Raw genomic sequence first — 21,686 nt, 5'->3', positions numbered from 1 at the left:
TAAGTTTTGGAGACAAAGCATCATTCTTGATTTAAAAAAAAATAACAATAATAAAGTAAAATAAAATTTTGAAGCTACTGATTCTCAAAAAACTGATTTCTTGGGGCGCCTGGGTGGCTTAGTTGGTTAAGTGTCCGACTCTTGATTTCGGCTCCGGTCATCATCTCAGGGTCATGGGATCCAGCCCCACACAGCAGGGCGTATGCTTAAGATTTGCTTGCTCTCCCTCTCCCTCTCCCCCCCCCCCCCCCCCCCCCCGCACACACACTCTCTCTCTAAAATAAATAAACAAATCTTTTTTAAAGAACTGACTTTTCCTTTATGCCTTAAAGAACTAGTTTACTAGACTGACACAAGACTTTGGGATATTGTTTCTTCACATTTACCACATGGACCTGTAAGGGAAAGACAGAATCAACTCTTTGATTAATAGCATCATTTTTATTATGACAGCTGAAGGCTAGAATTGATTTGGGAGTACCAACATGGCACAATCTGCTATAAAAAGAAGCACTCCCAAAATGACGGCCAACACAAAAAAGTAGCTACTCCAGGAGAAGGGAAAATGAGATCAACAATGGATATACAAATGGCTTCAACTGCATCTGCAAAATAAATACATGTGTGCATAGAAATACATATGTATGTGTACATATACATATATATATGTCTATTATCTACACATCTGTATATGTGTATATATATATCTATATATATCTGTATATCTATATGTACATATACGTGTGTGTGTGTGTGTGTATACACATACGGGGGAGGGAGGTGAAGAGAAGGAAGGGAGGAACTAAATTATATGGCAAAATGAATGGTGGGTGTAAGAAAGTTCATTAGATCATTTTGCTAATCTTTCCATAATATTTCTATAATAGACACACAACCTATGCCTACAGCTACATTAGATATGAGTATATACAATAGAAGTAAATCTATGGACATTAGGTTCAGTCATCATAAAAGAAATAAAAACTTACATGAAATAAAGCTGTAAAACAAAAAGAAGGAGTCAAATAGCAGTACAGATTTAAGGACACCAAACCAATAGCAATGCAGTAAAAAACAATCATGCAGATTATTTTGATTGCAAAATATTACCCTTTTATTCAAATCGAAAAAAAATGTTAGTGGACAATATATTAAGAGATTTTTTTAGAATAAAGACTAGAAAAATCCCCAGACCGTCCTCAATGGAAAAGGCAAACACAGAGAACATTTACTATGAAAAAGAAGAAAGAATTTGAACCTCCATACACAAAAATGACAAACAGGACTGTAAAGTATGTATTACAGATGTTCAGAAAAGTCTTTGTGCATTTGGGACCTAAATACATGCACAAGTATGTATGTACGCATGCATGTATGTGTATATATACGGCATAAGCCAATTTTTTTGAACATGCCAATATTGGCTCAATTTTATGAAAGCTATTATTGTAAAAATCTAAATGCAGTATGTTCATGTTAATTTTTCTGGAACACTTACTATAAGTAAAGGTCTAAACTAAGCACTGGGGAAATATTCATGTGTTTATTCTACAAAAATCTGTTGCACAAAAACCTCATGTTGGCATTAGGAAAATTCTGGAAGCATACCAGAAACTAGTTAAACAAAGACATAACCCTTTTATCAAGGAACATACTAGCTCTAGTGAAAAGAGGATAAACAACAAAAACACAAGAAAGGCAGACAATAGTTTTTATACAATTAGTATCAGTTGTACAGACCTTTATAACAAATGCCTCAGGTTTCTAGAGCACTTGGGAGTAATTGGAACTAAGAAGGCAGGTAAAATCAATCAATCAAAAAGGTAAGGAAGACAAACTATGATATTAGCAGATTACTGCAATTAATAATCTTTCTAAATAATCCAAAACATTAATTCATGTTCATGACTACGTACTTTGAATACTTATTAATTTGATAGTAAAAGATATTTTTAACTATCAAAGCTTATTAAATATGCATCTGGAAAAGAGAAGCGAGGATGAGTTGGAAACATGGATATAAGAGACTTGAAGAAATAAAGTGGGAAAAACTGGAAGGGAAAAGAAAAACTGGCAAGCAAGAGGTGAAGAACGGAAGTATGGAAAAAAGAGAAGGGTACTTTTTCTAAACTCCACATTTGTATCCCAGAAAATGAATTAAACCCTATATTACAGGGAAACATAGTATATGATTACATATTCAAAATCTTTATTCCCTTGGAAGCAAGCCATTTGAATACCCAATATCAAAGTCCAGCATCAAGTATATTCGTTTTTCTCTGAAACAGGACAGTGAACCTATGTAGTCAGGTCTTTGGATTTCATATGCTTTTATCTACTCTTAGCTCTCTGCTGTTTTTTCTTTCTCATAGACTACTTGAGAAGACTATTCTATTTTGTTTCCCTGTTAATACTCTGTGCTATTGTCCCAGAGTTCTGTCTCCAAGCTACTATCAATAGATAAAACGTTCTTTGTAATAATACATATATATAAATATAGTTCAACTCTAATAATCACATGCTTCTGAGAAAATAACAATGAATTACTAAGCAAGTGTCACTGTTACAAACAGTTCAAACAGATCTAGAAGAAAAATCAGTTACTATAATGACAAAATCCAAAATGTTCACAAAAAGTAAGGATATTACTCGGCATGACTAAGCTTTATCTCCAAAGCAGATGATATGAAAGTTCAACTACTTCACAAGCACTGAATTCATCTATTCCATCAATATTCTAGGACTCATAGCTCTTCTGCAGAACAGAAGGATTTACTGATATTAAACAGTGATTATTCCTGCGCTACAGGCACTTACTATCTACTCTTTGTATTAAAAAGTGTCCACATTTTCAAGACCCCTGAAAAGGCTATTTAAAAAAGAAACAAACAAACAACATGGAGCAATTTTTTTTAAGTTACACCATAATTGTCTAAATATAAACATCAATCTTATATAATAAGATTATACAACTAAAATCTTCTAAATTAGTTTGATTAAAGGAAGGAGCCCCTGTTCTTACCATTTGGTCCATATAGGAGGCAAAGCACCAAAAGGCATCCACTTCATTTTCCATCACATATAAAAGAGGGGAAAGTAAGTCACTCATTCCCTGAACATACCCTAAGAATAGGAAAAAAAAAAAAAAAACATGTCTCTGAAAACCTAAGCTTTATGTATCCTTCTGTGCATATCACCACGATTTCACTTAAAATTTCATCTTTTCTTTGCTTTCAGAAACTGGTAGATACTGACGTTTACCAAGAAAATAAATGAGGAGGAAGTCTAGCAATCACGAAGAAAAATGAGTTGTTTTAGACTGAGATGTCAAGCAGATAGATAGCTGCTATTATGTGTCTTAGTGTAGGTATCATTTTCAAGAGAGGGTAATATTAGTTAAAAATACTATGCAGGGGCGCCTGGGTGGCACAGCGGTTAAGCGTCTGCCTTCGGCTCAGGGCGTGATCCCAGCGTTCCGGGATCGAGCCCCACATCAGGCTCTTCTGCTATGTGCCTGCTTCTTCCTCTCCCACTCCCCCTGCTTGTTCCCTCTCTCGCTGGCTGTCTCTATCTCTGTCAAATAAAAAAAAAAAAAAAATACTGTGCAGAATTATTATGATAAAGAGGAGGGGTGAAGAGAAAACCCAGAGGAATATCAAAGGTAAGAATATATACTCAAAGGACATTTGACAAGGAGTAGTCAGAAGTAAGGAGGGGGAAAAAAAAATCAAGGGAGAAAAGTGTTGTGAAAGTCAAAGGGAAAAAAGTTTTAGGACCCAAGCAACAAACAGCACCTAATTGCCATGAACAAGCCAAATAAAACAGGAATGAAAATGGGTCCAACTGCTTTAGCCACCAGATCACTGGTAATCTAAACCAAAAGAAGTCATAACAAAATTATGTACTTCTTTTAAGTACTCATATCTATGTTCTTCTTGCCTTTCTTTCCTTATTACTCTATGTATAACTAATGCTAGCAATTGGTTTAATCCAGTTAATACTCAGTACCTGAAACTATCACTCTAATCACCTTTCTCTTGATGCTGTTACAATTTCTCAGTCATGACAATTATAGCCCGTGAGTAAAAAGAAAAACTGGAAAGTTAAAGAATCAGGCCCCTCACTTAAAGAGTCTTGGTTTTGCTTTCCACCTAACATGTCAAGGTTCTTATTTTTTAGTTCCACCTTACAAAACTCTCAATTTCCTTAACTGCTGAACAACTGATTTAAGACATAAGACATACATTCTTTTTTTTTTTTTTAATTTTACTTATTTGACAAAGAGAGAGAGAGACAGTCAGCAAGAGGGGGAACACAAGCAGGGGGAATGGGATAGGAAACAGCAGACTCCCAGCGGAGCAGGGAGCCCGATGCAGGGCTCGATCCCAGGACCCCGGGATCACACCCTGAGCCCAAGGCAGACGCTTAATGACTGAGCCACCCAGGCACCCCTAAGACACACATTCTTGAGCCAACAAAGGGGCAAAAGTTCATACTATGCCTTTTTACATACATATTATCATTCAACTTTGGTAACTTTTATACATGTGTTACAGTTATATAGAGATTTTTTTTTTCCCAAGGTAGCTTGAAGTCATGGAAAATATAGTCTTTCATGTGTAAGTCCGAAGCTTATATTCTTATCATTCACAAAAATCGATGTGCACTGAAGCCATTAAAAGAGTATTTTAAAGGGGAAGAGAATATTTCTGCTAGAAATGATACACAATTCTACATCTCTCTTCCTATTTTGGAATAAAGCTTTAACAAATGACCTCAGGAAGCATGTAGGCCAGAGTCTCTTGAGAAATCTCAGATTAGAGGTATAACACAGAGACAATTCAGATCACCTCAGGATCTCCCTACAAATAAAAGTTTATCTCTACCTGTTCTGGGCCTCTGCCCCATCATCTACTGCTATGTTCCTATCAACCTATGTCTACGTGACACCCTGTGGAAAAGTATGGCTCTACTCACATTAGCATGAAAGAACACTTGGGTTGCTATGGTAGATATCCAATTATTACGGTACCAGGGATAACATTTGGAGACAAGTGCCAGAAAAAAATGGCATATGACAAGATATCTAAATGTAAGAATTTCTACAAATTTATCACAGACTTTTTTAAAAATCATGCACACTTACAGTGATTAGTTTTATTTGTCAACTTGGGTAGGCCTCAGGATGCTCAGAAGCCTGGTTAAACATTATTTCTATGAGTGTCCTGAAGGTGTTTCTAGAAGAAATTAGCATTTGAATTGATGAACTGATGAAAGTAGATGACCCTCCCCTATGTGGTGGGTACCACCCAGTCCATGGAGGACCCGAACAGAAGAAAAAGATGGAGGAAGGTTGAATGTGCTCTCTGCCTTGGCTTTCTTTTTTCTTTCTTTTTTTTTTTTAATATTTTTATTTATTTATTCGACAGAGATAGAGACAGCCAGCGAGAGAGGGAACACAAGCAGGGGGAGTGGGAGAGGAAGAAGCAGGCTCATAGCAGAAGAGCCTGATGTGGGGCTCGATCCCATAACGCCAGGATCACGCCCTGAGCCAAAGGCAGACGCTTAACCGCTGTGCCACCCAGGCGCCCCTCTGCCTTGGCTTTCTGAGCTGGGATATTGATCTTCTTCTGCCTTTAGAGCTCATGCTTACAGACCTGAACTGGCATCTACACCACTGACTCTCCCGATCTCAGGCTTTCCTGGGTCTCCAACTTGCAGACAACAGACTGTGAGACTTCTCAGTCTCCATAATCGTATGAGCCAACACCTTGGAAGAATCTGTTTCTTTCTCTGTATATATATGTTAAAATACATAAAAAATATATATGTAAACAGAAATAAAAATATATAAACATACATAACCTTAATGGTTCTGTTCCCCTGGATTTAACCCTAATAAAAAAAAACACTTTTAATTAAAAAGAACAGGGGTGCCTGGGTGGCTCAATTGGTTGAGTGTCTTGCCTTAGGCTCAGGTCATGATCCCAGGGTCCTGAGATGGAGCCCGGCGTTGGGCTCTCTGGTCAGTGGGAAAGTCTGCTTCTCCCTCTCCCTCTGTGACCTGTCTCGCTCTTTCTCAAATATATAAATAAAATCCTTAAAAAAATAAATAGGTTGGAAGGAATACTAAATTGTTATCAGCACTTTTCTACATGGCACTGACACAGTGAAAGAAATGACAAATATAAAGCTTAAACCAATTAAAGCATGAAAGAAATTTGATCTGAATTCAACGAAGTGCAAAAGAGTACTACTTTACTGAGTCTGACTGCATATAGTCTATAATAGAAATATTTCAAAGTGTGCTATTCAAAAGATTTACAAAGCACCTTTCGTCTGGGGGAAAAGGTGCTTTATTATAAAGTAATAATGAATAAAAATTTCTAAGAAGCTAATTTAATCATTTAAGTCTTCAGCTTTCATATGGGATCACTACCATATTTCTTATATAAGTCTTAGCTGAAGCCAGTAGTCAAATTAATCTTCATACTCTAGTTGCTTTTAATCTATTTTATTTTATACATGATGTTCTTTGGGGTATGTCATGGGTTGCAGGGGTGGAATTAATGAACAAATTCCTTTTAATTAAAGAAAGATTAAAGCTATTTAAATTAGCATTCAGTGACACTAAGAGCCTGCAGTCGTGCTGACTGACGCACATCTTAAACAGCACTACAATTTCTCAAGTACTTCCCTACACTTATTTTCATAGCAAATTTGTTGCAGTGGGGAGGTGGGACAAATGAACTCCTTATCGTAGTGCACACTTTCTTCCACTAAAAAGAAAAATTTCACCCACATATAGGTCGGTTTCCAGGTTAACTGAAGCTTAGCCCTTACTGTATCAAGTAAAAATAGTAATCTGAGGAGTTGGAAATCATTTTTTTTTAATTAGACACTCTCTGCCTTCTTACATACAGTATTCTGAGTATAATTTAATGTTTTATTAGTTACTGAGGATCATCATTATGTACCACACCATTTAAAAAGATTACCTCCCACAGAAACATCCTAAGTGTAGTGTCTTTGAATTAACGAAAAATTATTCTGCCTTGAGTTCTTCTGTCTGCTTTTGGTAATTTCTGTCTCCTTCCTCACTATTAATGAGATTGTATTCAATGTAAATGTACCTGTACCTCATCTATATGGGCTATGAAGCCAAACAACTCAATATGACAGAATTACCTACAAGAGTAAATTTACAGCCCAGGTTACTCTACCACGGTAAAGGACAAGAAATATGACGCACTGCTTTATGAAAACTACGTTGGCTCCTTACAAGGCCAGAGTTCTTAACAGGAACCTTGGCTATGTTTCAGGTAACTTAAGTATTTGACTAGAAAGAATGAGAGATTAATACAGATAAATGAAGACAGCAATTTACCCAATTAGCTGGTCTGGGACTATGCCCTGAAAAAACTGAGCATTCAGGAGCTCCTAAGAATATGCATGAATTCCTATCTCAAAATTATCATCTGAAAGTACAAGGCAATGGCTCTTGCTCCCTAAGACAATGGTCCTAGTCCCTGTAGTAAAATGGCAATGGGTCAGCATGGTGGGTACATAGAGGTAAAAATGCCAGCCTGAAATAAAGACCTGGGTCTCTACCCCAGTCCAATATTTACTACTTGGGCAACCTTGAGTCACTCTCTAGAACAATAAAACCTTACTCATAAAATTGGCATTATTTCCCCACTTCTTCAAAAGGCTGCTATTAGTAATGAGTCAAAATCAAGTATGACAGTGCTTTAACCCGAAAAGAACTCTACTAATATGTTTCAAATGAGGTGTGATAGATAGGACTGGCTAAATTTTACATTTTAAAGAGAAAGCTGTGGTTTTCAATTTACTGTCACCAAAGAGGCTGATGCCTCAAGATCCACAAAAGAGTTTACAGCTTCCCCTAACATATAAAAGAAGAGGAATTCATATAGATACAAACGATGAGGAACGTGTATCATAATTCAAGGTTCATTTAGGTTTAATATGCTAAATATTCAATTACCTTCTCCAAAAGCTGTCTCAAGCTCTATTAAAATAACCTAGAAAACATCTGTCTCCATTATTGTCTACCTGGGAATCACTCACATGGTAGATAACTCAAACTTTTCCATTACTTATACAAAGGTTGATGCATAGAGAATTTCCTTTAAGGAAACAGCCAAGTTCTCTTACCTCTTAAAATATTAATTCCTTATATTTTCTACCCCTTAACCCTTCCTCACGCTATCCGCTACTGCCCCATCAGCCCATCTTGCTAACCCATTTTGGTAAGAAACACAGTTACCAAGAAAAGAGAGTAAAGTTTCTACATGGTCTAGATAATATTTATCCACATGGCTTGTCCAAGATATCATTACATCAGTATTTTCCTTCACAAGGCAGGAAAGCATTTCAAAGTTTCCCAAACTTTCTCAGTTCAGACTCCATTATGTCTTAGTAATTTTCCCTAGGCTCAAAGAAATAACTAACATTTCCATTTATTAAGTACTTGGATCCAAACAACTTAATAACTGTTTATGTCCTATGAACTTAGCACCTGTTGGGCACTGCACTACTTCTCAAACCTTGGAATCCAACTGGATACCACCATCCTCATTTCCTGTCCCTCATCTGTTTTTGCACAATACTTGCCTATCACGACAAGGCCAAAAGCCCTGCTTTGTAAAACTGTAACTTCTTCAGGAGGAATGTGGAGCTCCAATGTTGAAACTCTGAACTACTTCAGCAAGGACTGAGAGCAGCACCCTTACAGATGTCACTATCTTTCTCAAAAATTTAAAAATATCCCACATTGCCCCACAAGTATGCCATGGCAACCCAGTGCTCTTCAGTGCACAATCTGGGAATCACAGCCTTCCAAGTTTCCAGTTCAATAGAACAATCCCTATAGAAACTAGCCATAGAGCAGTTACTTATGTCTAACAGGTTAATAAATTTAAATTCTAAAATAAATATATATAAATCTTTTAAAATTAGGATATTAGAAGAGAACTTACCTAAATCAAAATCATACATACAGTAGGTCATCAAAATGTCATGAAGCAAAATCAACCCTGGATTATCTTGGCCTTCATAAAACTTGTTTGTTCGATCTGTTCTGTTAACATCCTTTTCTGAGGAGGAAAATCATCATACATTTGAAAACTTTTCAGAAAACAGATTTTTATAAAGCTTACATCTTAAAGAACAAAATTATTTTTCTTGCTATTAATTTCACTCTCTTGCTAACCTTTTACTTAATGAAAAAATTCATCAAATTCCATTTCAGATATGCAATAAATGTAAGATTTTAGAATATTTTTCAAAAATCGGACCACTTCCTCATGGGTATATTTTCAAATATTTTTCAATTCTTATCTAGACACAGAAATTTTTAATAGTAGAAAACACTTACTAATTAAAAGCAACACCAATAATTCATATTAGTTAGCAATAAAAATGCCAGTCATGAATGCATGTGACAGGCAGTATTACCTGAAAACAGTAATAAAAGAAAAGCTACTACACAATCAACTGTAATCAAAGAGATTTGTTTCATTCATATTTGCTTCATTCATTATCACCTTCTTTGTCATGTTCCACAATCATCTTCAGGACAAATTACTTCCTTATTCTCATATATACATTACTCAGTTTATATATTAGTATAAACAAAATTTAGTTAAATTTTGAAAAAATGAAAACCCATATTATGCTAGAAATGATTTCATGACATTAAAAACAGGTTTGGAAACATCGCCATGGGTGTATCCCAAGCTGTACTGACAATTCAATCCAGAAACACTGATACCTATTAAATGCAGCTTATTGTGGAAGGCTTTACAATTAAAAAGGTATTCCCCAAACGAATCCCTCAGTAAATTAGGAAGAAATATTTTAAAGAAACTCAAAGTGTTTAAGCTACTCCATAATCAATTCTGTTTAAAAGTTGTAACTGACCGAGATCTCCCCCCACTTCACCCATGAAAACGAATAAACTGAAAACATTCTCAATACAGGTACTCCTGCTTTTCAAAAGTTTGCATTACACCACTTCACTTTTACAAAAGACATACATCAGTACCTGTTTTCATTAACCAAAAGAAATCCAAAGATTTTCACTTTTACAAAAAAAACAACGAAAAGTGAAAATAGCATTCAGGGTTTGTTTTGCAGTGAACTGTTACAGAGGCAGCACTCGCCCTGAGCAGTTAGAGGTGCCCACACCACACTCCTTCCCCAGGACCTACACTCAGCATCTCAGCATCAAGCCACCATAGCTTTGAAATGTGTCTGTGGGCAACTGTGCTGTATCTTGATTGATCTGTTAGCAAAAAGCCTAAAAGAGGTTATTTTTTGGGTCTGGGAATGCTTAAAAAATCTTCCAAATAAGTTAACAGTTATTATTTCTTTGCTTTATACCATATTCAGACTCATGAAAGGTCTCACAGAACACCCTACTTTCAGATAGCAGGGTAAACCTGTACTTGTGAAGAAATGGGGAGGTATTTTACAACAGAGTAGAATCTAACAAAATAAGATGACATGAGTTTAGATTCTGTAAGGACATTTAAAAAAATATGAGAACAATATTATAGCTTTCTATTAAAATACACTATATTAGGGGCGCCTGGGTGGCACAGCGGTTAAGTGTCTGCCTTCGGCTCAGGGCGTGATCCCGGCGTTGTGGGATCGAGCCCCACATCAGGCTCCTCTGCTGTGAGCCTGCTTCTTCCTCTCCCACTCCCCCTGCTTGTGTTCCCTCTCTCGCTGGCTGTCTCTATCTCTGTCGAATAAATAAATAAAATCTTTAAAAAAAAATACACTGTATTAGATTTAATAAAAGTACATATCTATAAAATTGTGGATATGTTTTTCAAACAAATAAAGTAATACCAAAAAAAGCATAATAAATGTAAAATTTCATTTAAAAACATCAAAATGGTAGCACCTGGGTGATTCAGTTGGTTAAGCATCTGCCTTTGGCTCAGGTCATGATCTCAGGGTCCTAGGATAGAGCCCTGTGTCAGGCTCCCTGCTCTGTGGGGAGTCTGCTTCTCCCTTCTCCCCCCCCCCCCGCCCCCACTCATGCTCTCTCTCAAATAAGATCTTAAAAATAAAAATAAAAAATGAAAAACATCAAAATATTTCATTCTCAAATTAGTGTTGGTAAGTGGGTACATAAGTTTATTTTTTTATTAACTCAAGCACAACTGACATAGTCATAGTGACAATATAGAGTATTTGCCTTAATAGGGGTTTTAAACATGGTAAAAATTATTTGTACCCTCATGAATTATCTGCATTTCTTTCCTCTTGTATATTTAGAAGTGACATGACAAGCAGAAAACAAAAAGGGATCAAAAATGATATGTAAAGTATTTTATAAGGAAAGTACGTATAGAAACTATATCTAGAAAGAAAATTAGTACTTACAGTTTAGAAAATAAAGAGCCCTCATTAAATCCAACTCTCCATCTAACTTGATATAGCTAAAGAAGACTGAAGAAAACACAACAATGCCAAAGGACCCCATCTTACATTTGCCATCACTAACCTCAACTGGGCCCCTAATGCTGCCTGGCAGTTGTGCTTTATTTCGTTCATCCATGCCTAGTCCCCCTTCATCTATTTTGTATCTTCTCCTTTGTCCTCAAGCCTCCAATATGTTATCTCCTCCCAACTCTAGCTCTCAGATGAGGACCTTGCTTCCTATTTCTAAGAAAACGGAAGTTATCCAAAGAGAACTTCCACAGGATCTTGCTATTTTAACCACATAACTGCATTTGTATTCACACAGTCCCCTTCTCTCCTCCTATCACTCTAAATAAGCCTCCATGATGGTGGTGAAGTCCAACCCCTCCTCTAAGCGCATGACATCCACCCTCTAGTGGCTACCCAAGGATACTGCCCTAGTTAATTCCTGTCTCCCTCTCTAGTTTCATGAGTTTTTCTTCCTATTTGATCCATTCTCACCTAGCTTTCAACCATACTGTTGTTTCTCTCATCTTCATAAAAACCTTACTTAACCTCATTTTCCCCTCTAATGGCAGTCCATTTTGTCTCCATCTGTTTAGAGCAAAACTTCTTTTTTTTTTTTTTTTAAAGATTTTTTATTTATTTATTAGACAGAGATAGAGACAGCCAGCTAGAGAGGGAACACAAGCAGGGGGAGTGGGAGAGGAAGAAGCAGGCTCATAGCTGAGGAGCCTGACGTGGGGCTCGATCCCACAACGCCGGGATCACGCCCTGAGCTGAAGGCAGATGCTTAACCGCTGTGCCACCCAGGCGCCCCTAGAGCAAAACTTCTTAAAAGAGCTATATATATTGTCTCCAACTCCACTCCTCCTGTTTCTTCCTAAACTCACTCCAATCAGGTTATCACTTCCACCACTCCACTAAAACTTCTTTCTAATCAAAATCTCCAGTGATCTCCTTATTACCTTGTGCAATGGTGAATCCAAGTCTTCAGCTCACTTGATATCCTAGTCACTCCTTCTGTAAATACTTTCTTCACTCGACTTCAAGGACAAACTCTCAGGATTTCCTCTTTTTTCTCTGGTTCTCTTCTGAGTCTCTTTTGCGGATTTCTCCTAATTGCTCCTACTTACAAGTTAAAGTACCTCAAGGCTTAGTTCTTGGACCCCTACTTTTCTAAATACATCACTCCTTTGGCAATGTGTCATCCAGTCCCCACCATCTATATGCTGATGACCTCTAAATTTCTATCTCCAGCCCCCCCCTGAATTCAAGCCCTATGTAGCTACCTCCTACTGCACACATTAATATAGAGACATCCATTAGGCATTCTCACACTTAAACACGTCCAAAACTAAGTTCCAAATATTCCTTTCCAAATTTGCTTCTCTTATAGTTTTCCATGTCTTAATAAAAAACCCACAACTCCATTCCTCCAGTTACTCACTTTAAAAACTCTGGGAGTCACTCTTGAGTCTTTGCTTCTCTTGTGTGACACTGATACACACACACACACACACACACACACACACGTTAAACTTTCAAAATGCATACAGAAACCAACACTGAGCTCTCCCAACCATTCACTCCACACCACCCCTCCCATTCACTTCACTCCAGCCACACCAGTCTCCTCCTTGCTCTTCTTCAAATATATGGAGGCCCTGAGGCAGAAACAAGTCTAGACCATGGTGTTCCCCTCCACTCAGAATGCCCTTCGTCCAGATAGCTGCATGGCATACTCTCTCTGTTTCTTCAAGTCACATCTCATTCACTCAATTGCTAGCCCTCTGTATCAAAAAACCATCATCTCTCGCCTGAATTAGAGCAATAGCCTCACATGATCTTTATATTCTCTCCGTTGCCCCCCATAGCTATTCTCCAGAGAGAAGCCAGATGGTTTGTTTAAAAGTCAGATCATATTAACTCTCCTCCTGAAAATCCTCGAGTGGCTTTCCCATCACACTCAGAGGAAAAGCTCAAGTCTTTACAATGAACTACAAGGCTCTATGTGATCTGTACCTATTCCTCCACTGTTTCTCTGACTTCATTAGTTTCTGTATTCTACTCCAACTCATTATAACCACATTTACCTCCCTGCTATACTTCAAACATGCAGAGACCCTGGGGTGAAAACAAGTCTAACATACATTATTCCTTTCTACTTGGAATGCCCTTTACCTGGATACCGGCATAGCTCAGCCTTCCCCTTTAAGTTTCTACTCAAATATCACCTTTTCAGTAAAAGCCTTCTCGGGTCACCCAAGTTAAAACTGCAACATCACACATAAACTTCCTAACCATCTTGGCTGCCGTATTTTTCTATTTAGCACTTCTCACTAACATGCCACAAAGGTTACTTAATCTTGTTTACCGTCTGTTCTTCTCCACAACAATAAAAGCTCCTTGAGGGTAAGTATTTTGTCTGTTTTGTTCACTAATAAATCCCCAGAGCCTAGTACATACAAGGCACTAAGTAAATATTTATTGAATGAATGTATGAATGTTTAAAATAATGAACGTGATTTTCAAAAAGATTCCTGGTGATTCGAGCATACAGCCAAAGTTAGGAACCACTACTCTAAAGACTGGGATTCCTGGGCCTTCTTATCTGCCTCTTTTTTCCCCCAGGTGACGTTATCTATTCCCATAGATATTTATACTAATAATACCCAAATTTGTATCTCCTAACCAGACTGCTCCAGGCTATTCAACTAGCCACTTGACTTTCCATTTGTAGGTCTCACCTTAAGGAATATATAAGTAACACCCAATTCAATTTCACCATACCCATTCTCCTCATCTCCATAAGCGGAACCACCAAATGGCCAATTTCTCAAGTCAAGAAATGTAGTCCCATCCTAAATTCTCTCTTTCCTCTTCATACCCTACATTCATTACATCAAAAAGTCTTACCAATTCTATCACCAAAATGTAAGCTGAATGCATTTATTTCTCTACATCTCCACTACTATCATCTGTTGCTTACAGTTGTTCCCACTTATTGGTCTCCTTGTTCCTACTCTTACCTTGATTCAATCCATTTTCCACAGAGCAGAAATACTGATTTTAAAATATAAATAAAATGGTCTTACTTAAAATGATCCAATAGCTTCTCTTCACACTTAAAATAAAATCCAACTTCTTGGCACTAACCACAAGATCTTTAGCTTACCTGTGTATTTTCTAGTAAAGCAAATTTTTACCAAAGAAAACAAACAGAAAAAAGCTTCTGGTAATCTTTCTTACAAAAATACTTTTGAGAAAAACTATTAAAGAATGTTTCAAAACCAACTTATTATATATACTTCTACTGACAGAAAGCATGGTACAGTTGAAAGGCTACTGAATTAGGAATTAGATCTAATTATGAATGAGTCTGGGCTATGAAACTACACAGATGACTGTGTTATCTGCTAAAAATGAAAAAACTGGACTAAAGTATGGCTCAATTCAAATTATATCATGGGGATTTAAAACATCTACATTTTTCCTCCAAATTCCTGGAAAAGTGAGAAGAGGACACAAAACAGTTTGAGAATATCAGAGCCATTATCACTGCTGCCTGATTTAAAAACAAAAAAAAAAAAGGGAAGATGATATGGCATGTGGAAAGAAAAGGCTTGAGGGGTGCCTGGCTGGCTCAGTCAGGGGGAACATTGAACTTTTGATCTCCAGTCATAAGTTTGAGCCCCACATTGGGTGTAGAGATTACTTAAATGAATAAATAAATTAAAACTTTTAAAAAAAGAAAAAGAAAAGGCTTAAAATACTGAATTACTTAATCTGTAACATCCCTTCCAGTTCAAATATCTTATGTCCAAGAAAGAAAAAAGTCCATTACCATTTTCCCTATTGAAAGTGAAAAGAGCAGACCTCAATTGGAAACTTCACATAATCCCATGCCTCAAGATTCCCAGCCTTTTGCCTTAACCCAAGGAAAGAAACAGTTTATTCTGGTATAATTTATTTTTCAGAAAAATAAAGTTCTTTTACAATCAAAAGCACTGGAGTACCTGGCAGGATCAGTTAGAAGACCATCCAACTCTTGATCTCAAGGTTATGAGTTCAAGCCTCACACTGGGTATAGAGATTACTTACATGAATAAATAAGAACTTTACAATCAAAAGTACTATCACCAAAAAGATCTCATTGGGAGGGAAAAAAAATCAAGACAACATCAGAAAGGGAGACAAACCATCAGAGACTCTTAATCATAACACACAAACTGAGGGTGGCTGGGAGGGGTGGCAGGGGGATGGGATAGCTGGCTGATGGGCATTAAGGAGGGCAAGTGATATAATGAGCAATGGGTGTTATATAAGACTGATGAATCACTGACCTCTACCTCTGAAACTAATATACTATACGTTAATTGATTGAATTTAAATTTTAAAAAACTCATCATTTGTCTTTATAAGTCTACAAATGCTACCGAACTGGGGCTCCTGGGTGGCTCAGTTTGTTAAGCGATTGACTCTTGATTTTGGCTCAGGTCATGATCTCAGGGTGTGAGATCAAGCCCCACAATGGCCCTAAGCTCAGCAGGAAGTCTGCTTCAGGATTCTCTCTTTCCTCCTGCCGCTCCTCTCTTGCTCCTGCTCTAAAATAAAAATCTTTTAAGAAGGGGTGGTGCCTGGGTGGCTTAGTCAGTTAAATGTCTGCCTTCAGCTCAGGTCATGATCCCAGGGTCCTGGGATGGAGCCCCTCATTGGGCTCCTTCTCAGTAGGGAGTCTGCTTCTCCCTCTCCCTCTGCCTCCTTGAGCCCCCCGACTTGTGCTCTTTCTCTCAAATAAATAAAATCTTTAAAAAAATAAAAGAAAAAGCTACCAAACTGGTTATGTTGCACTTTGTTGTTGTTGTTGTTTTTTAAGATTTTATTTATTTATTTGACAGAGAGAGAGACAGCCAGCGAGAGAGGGAACACAAGCAGGGGGAGTAGGAGAGGAAGAAGCAGGCTTCCCAGCAGAGCAGGGAGCCTGATGCAGGGCTTGATCCCAGGACTCTGGGATCACGCCCTGAGCTGCAGGGAGATGCTTAACGACTGAGCCACCCGGGTGCCCCTATGTTGCACTTTCTAACTATAATTTAGAGATTTTCTTCTTCCATGGGAAAGTGGTACTGAACATGGTGGTAAAAACATCCCCTGTCTTTATTTATGAAGCTATAAATAAATCCAAAAACAATTATCAGAATTTTAAAAATAAGTTCCGCTACTATCCAAAGCTATCCTAAAATTATATAGAGGCTAGCTAACAAGATAGTTAAGAATCTTAAAACCGGGTACTGCCCTTAACCATGTGATCTTGGACATGTCATTTATGCTTTCAATGGTTGTTTTCTGTTGTAAAATGGAGGTTATCAACAAAAAGTTAGAGACACGGAGAGCAGTAAATATGCATTCTTTTAATAACTTATACCAACCTGGCCTTTATCATAAGAGCTTGATAACCCAGTACTCACTCTTGGAAATAAGTCTAATTCTTTTAATGTAAAATTCTGTCAAGCATCACTTTTTTTATGAAATAATTATTCCTACATAATAGTTATTCAATTCTCAAACACTGACAAAAATTTATTATCTGAAGTCATTTATTAAAAAAATGAAATATATGCATATTTAGAGATGGTCTGGAGGGATATAAACCAATGTCTATTAATTATAATTATCTCTGGATGACAGAAACAAAGCTAAATTTTATTTTCTTCTTTTTGCTCATCTATAGTTCCTAATTTTTCTATTAATAAACACGAACTTTTTGTAATAAGACAATGATTTTTTTGATGAAATTAATTTCGTAAGCAAATAAACCTTTTTTAAATTCACATTTTGGAACTGGCAATGAAATATATCAGTACTTATACCGACTGAATTCATATTCCTATTGGAAAAGGAACAACCAAGAACATCAAACACATTCTAATGTACTCTCCAATTCTGATTTCTCTTTTGAGCCCTATCTCTGCGTATTATCTTCACTTCTTAAATTTTATCAAGACTTCATTATAGACCCCTCTCATGCATTTCCAAAATTAGGAAAAAATTACCGATAAGACTTCTGTAATCTCTTAACCTCGAATTCCTCTTCTCTTGTTCTTCACTGACAGATTTCCACTGTAGTTTCATCCTGAAGTATTCGTCACTACAGAAAACAATTTTATACCAAAAAAACCTATCAACACGGTACTTTTAAAAATTTTGATTGGGTTTTCCTATTAACAATATATCAAAGCATTTATGATGCTAGTGAGATGTGAGGTTATAAATATGATAGTGAAATGTTTAAAGTTACAATACATAAGTGAAAACAAAGGGGGCGCCTGGATAGCGCAGTCATCAGCCGTCTGCCTTTGGCTCAGGGCGTGATCCCAGCATTCCCGAATTGAGCCCCACATCGGACTCCTCTGCTGGGAGCCTGCTTCTTCCTCTCCCACTCCCCCTGCTTGTGTACCCTCTCTCGTTGGCTGTCTATCTCTGTCAAATAAATAAATAAAAAATCTTTAAAAAAAAAAAAAAAGTGAAACCAAAGGAAAAATTAAATAACCTTATACATACCATAAACTTTGTTTAAAACTACTAGAATAATTAAGGTATGATTTTAAGAAAACATTTACCTCAATCCTTAATACAATACCTAAAATTATTCTAGTTATTAAATTTTTTTTTTAAAGATTTTATTTATTTATTTGACAGAGATAGAGACAGCCAGCGAGAGAGGGAACACAAGCAGGGGGAGTGGGAGAGGAAGAAGCAGGCTCATAGCGGAGGAGCCCGATGTGGGGCTCGATCCCAGGACGCTGGGATCACGCCCTGAGCCGAAGGCAGACGCTTAACCGCTGTGCCACCCAGGCGCCCCTAGTTATTAAATATTTTAACCACTAAAGCTTCTGAATAATTACAAATACAAATCTACAAATTGCTGGGTTTTTTAATGTGACATAAGATTTCCATTTTCTAGCCAGTTTATTCACAAACTTGTTAATGTGAAATGTCTTAGAAGAACTGGCAATTGGGGCACCTGGGTGGCTCAGTCAGCTAAGCATCTGCCTTTGGCTCAGGTCATGATCCCAGGGTCCTGGGATCAAGCCCTACGTCGTCGTTGGGCTCCCTGCTCAGCAGGGAGTCTGGTTCTCCCTCTGCCTCTACCCGCTGGCTTGTGCTCTCTCTCACTCACTCTTTCTCAAATAAAATAAAATAAAATAAAATAAAATAAAATAAAATAAAATAAAATAAAATAAAAGAACTGGCAAATATGTTGAAAGAGAAAGGATTGTCTGAAAGTTTAAATATACACATAATGATTCAGCATGAGATTTTTTTTCCTTAAGATTTTTTTAATTTATTTGACAGAGAGGCAGTGAGAGAGGGAACACAAGCAAGGGGAGTGGGAGAGGGGAGAAGCAGGCTTCCTGCAGAACAGGGAGTCTGACGCAGGGCTCGATCCCAGAACACTGGGATCATGAGCTGAGCCAAAGGCAGATGCTTCACTACGTCTGTATCTTTGGGGTAAATACCCAGTAGTGCAATTGCTGGATCATAGGGTAGCTCAATTTTTAACTTCTTAAGGGACCCCCACAACTGTTTTCCAAAGTGNTACCCCAAAGATACAGACGTAGTGAAGAGAAGGGCCATATGCACCCCAATGTTCATAGCAGCATTGTCCACAATAGCTAAATTGTGGAAGGAGCCGAGATGCCCTTCAACAGATGACTGGATTAAGATGTAGTCCATATATACAATGGAATATTACTCAGCCATCAGAACAATTACACAACATTTGCAGCAACATGGACAGGACTGGAGGAGATTATGCTAAGTGAAATAAGTCAAGCAGAGAAAGACAATTATCATATGGTTTCACTCATTTATGGAACATAAGAAATAGGAAGATTGGTAGGAGAAGGAAGAGAAGAACGAAGGGGGGGTAAACAGAAGGAGGAATGAACCATGAGAGACTGTGGACTCTGGGAAACAAACTGAGGACTTCAGAGGGGAGGGGGCTGGGGGATTGGGATAGGCCAGTGATGGGTATTAAGGAGGGCACATATTGCATGGTGCACTGGGTGTTATATGCAAATAATGAATCATGGAACACTACACCAGAAACTAAGGATATACTGTATGGTGACTAAAATAACATAATAAAAAATTATTATTAAAACAAAAAACAAAAAACAAAAGCAGACGCTTAAAGACTGAGCCATCCAGGCGCCCCTCAGCGTGAGCTTTAAATCATAGGGTAGACTGATGAAGTGGGAATAAGAAGCGTACCTGGAAAGTCTGTCTAAGTTTTTTTAAAAGTCTGAGAAATCACTTAACAATAGAAACAGTCTTCCAAAAAAAATGAAAAACTAGTTTATGTTACAAGAGTACCAGGAAAACATTTTAAAGGTAATTAACCTAAATGGTAAATATGCTACTTATGGGACATTTTTATAATTTCATAATAAATTTTAAAAATGAATAAATATGAATAATATATTTTAAAATCCCTACCTAATTAAGTTATTTTTCAAGTATGCAAAATGTTTTTACAAGGGAAGTGGAATTTTTTTTTTTTACCATCTTTCTACATATTCACCAATACAACTGCAGTGAGTGTTTGAAATGACTAGTCTGAATAAGTACAGAGCTCATAATTTTTCAGTTAAATAGACGAAAACAAATTTATTTTCCCATATCCTCATCTATTTAAAATAATCATCTAGAAGCTCTATACTAAGTTGTATGGGTGAGTTATCTGAATTTCTTTGATGGACACACAAAAGACCTTACTTACGTTTTTTGTTTTTGTAATTGAGTTCTTTCCTCCTTGGTACTGTCCCAAGGAAAATAACCCAAAAGAAATTTCCATGCTTGCTTTCTCAATGCATGACTAAGTCCCTAAAGAAAACATGCATATTAAACACATTCGTAAAAAAGAATGCAATCCTTTAAGTTCATAAAACTTGCATATAAATATACAGGGAGACTAATATTTAAAGATAATTTTATACATAAAATAGCTCAATTTAGTGAATAGTAACTAACTTGTTTTTTACCTCCAGACTCTGAAGATTTAAGCAGCTGCCAGAAAGCTTAAACAATGAAGGATATACAGATTATATAGAAGGCAGCAGGACCAATTAGTCTTTCTAAGTCCAATCCTCATTAGATAAGGCAACCACAACTACGGTACATACATGCCTCCTTCAACAGAACGTCAAGTAAGGAAGACTATTCTTCCCTAGGCTTAATGGTATGCCCTCCCCATGTCCCCAACCAACCTTAAGGGACAAAACAAGGACCTCACACTGTCCTAGGGATTTTAAGGTATCATTCATCAAAAAGGAGTTTATTCCATGACTACCTCCACACCTCCCACAAGAAAAGAAAATTTATATATCACCAGTGTCAAATATCCTCCATATTAAGGTATTTACCCCTCTAAATATCATCTGCTTCATATTATCTACATTTAAAATTCTTCCTTCGGAATCAATGTTCTTAGTCCATTCTTCCAGCGATACTGGCTCTCTCCTTTGAACAACAGGTCGTTCTCCCAAATCAATCTAACAGAAGAAGATAAGCAATAAAGAGTACACTTTTAACTGGTGAAATTAAATCAAGGTACATGAAAACCGTAACTAAAATACTATTTATTACTCAGGCATGAGTTCTAACATTTCTAATATCTTCCTATATTTTTCCAATGTTTAGTTTACAAACTTTAATAGCATTCCATACATTTTCCTTCCTAGTAAACATACACATAACAAGGTTATAAATTCAGAGACAGGAATACATTTGCTATTTTGAGTTTCAATTACGTAAGTACAAAACATTTGACATGTAAATTCCGTAACAGACCCTTCAAATTAAATGGTATGCTGTATTATTTAAAAAGACAGTATTATTCCACTAATCATATTCTAAAATTAGCTTTTCTTCCAAATTAAAATTTGTAGCTCTCAGAATTGATTCATGATCCATTAGCTCCACTTGGTATTTTCTACAGTTTTTTTATTCAATTAACAGATGTTGGTAATTTAAAATGCCATTTGCAAGATAAGCCCTTTAAGTATTACAATTTAGATATTTATAATGTTCTAACTATGTACAGCCTAGAACTGTAGCAAATTCAGAAGTCTTGTTGAGCATATATAAAGATTTGCCATAATTCAGGGCCAAGATCCACTTTACTTAAAAAGAAAAGATTCACATGAGCATAAAAGCCCTAG

General features: G+C 36.9%; 1 protein-coding gene across 1 annotated transcript in view; it reads right to left on the bottom strand.

Annotated features, from left to right (window-relative positions):
• TBC1D15 (TBC1 domain family member 15) overlaps positions 1–21,686 on the bottom strand; it is a 77,873-nt gene that overhangs the window by 7,692 nt on the left and 48,495 nt on the right. The window contains 5 exon segments of the mRNA XM_019795715.2: positions 3,023–3,123; positions 9,003–9,119; positions 17,514–17,608; positions 20,246–20,349; positions 20,889–21,017. Of these exon segments, the coding sequence (XP_019651274.1) occupies positions 3,023–3,123; positions 9,003–9,119; positions 17,514–17,608; positions 20,246–20,349; positions 20,889–21,017 (546 nt within the window).

This window comes from Ailuropoda melanoleuca, chromosome 15 (assembly GCF_002007445.2).
Source record: "Ailuropoda melanoleuca isolate Jingjing chromosome 15, ASM200744v2, whole genome shotgun sequence".
Lineage (NCBI taxonomy): Eukaryota > Metazoa > Chordata > Mammalia > Carnivora > Ursidae > Ailuropoda > Ailuropoda melanoleuca.
Note: the sequence above shows the minus strand (reverse complement) of the source record. Positions and strands in the feature narration are given on the sequence as shown.